At 68.5% G+C, this 594-nt stretch overlaps 1 protein-coding gene across 1 annotated transcript in view; it reads left to right on the top strand.

The window, feature by feature from the left end:
- The window catches only part of PLEKHG3 (pleckstrin homology domain containing, family G (with RhoGef domain) member 3), a 5,398-nt gene extending 5,299 nt beyond the window's left edge, over positions 1-99 (top strand). The window contains exon 17 of the mRNA XM_010564377.1: positions 7-99. Coding sequence (XP_010562679.1) covers positions 7-99 — 93 coding nt within the window. The remainder of the gene's footprint in view (positions 1-6) is intronic.
- Positions 100-594: the final 495 nt, after the last annotated feature.

The following is a 594-nucleotide window of genomic DNA, read 5'->3' as shown; positions in this document are numbered from 1 at the left end:
CCCGAGCCCCCCGATGCCCCTGAGCCCCCCGAACCCCCTCGCCACGGCCTCGTCAGGGACCTGCGGCAGAAATTTCAGACCCTCGACGCCGCCAGCTAGGTGGGCAACGGGGGAGAAGGGATGTCCTGCGGACCCTCAGGGGAAGGAGCATCCCACGGACCTCCAACCTAGCTGGAAGAAGGGGCACCCCATGGACCCCCAACTTGTCCAGGAGCAGGGACACCCAGTGGACCCCCAGCTTCTCCAGGAGCAGGGACACCCCATGGACCCCCAGCCCACCTGGGAGAAGGAGCACCCTGTGAGCCTCTGATCTACCTGGAAACAGGGGCACCTGGTGGAGGACCAGCCTGCCCAGGAGAAGGGGCACCCCACGGACCCGCAGGTTGCTTGGCAGAAGGGGCACCCTGGGGACCCCCAGCCGAGCCAGGGGCAGGGGCACCCCGTGGACCCCCAGATCACCCAGGAAGAGCACCCTGTGGTCCTCCAACTCACCTGGGAGAAGGGGCACCCTGGGGACCCTCAACCTGCCCAGGAGCAGGGGCACCCCGTGCCCCCGCCTCCGGCACCCAGCACTGTGCCTGGCTCGCTTTCACA

This window comes from Haliaeetus leucocephalus, unplaced genomic scaffold (assembly GCF_000737465.1).
Source record: "Haliaeetus leucocephalus isolate CR32 unplaced genomic scaffold, Haliaeetus_leucocephalus-4.0 Scaffold177, whole genome shotgun sequence".
NCBI lineage: Eukaryota > Metazoa > Chordata > Aves > Accipitriformes > Accipitridae > Haliaeetus > Haliaeetus leucocephalus.
Note: the sequence above shows the minus strand (reverse complement) of the source record. Positions and strands in the feature narration are given on the sequence as shown.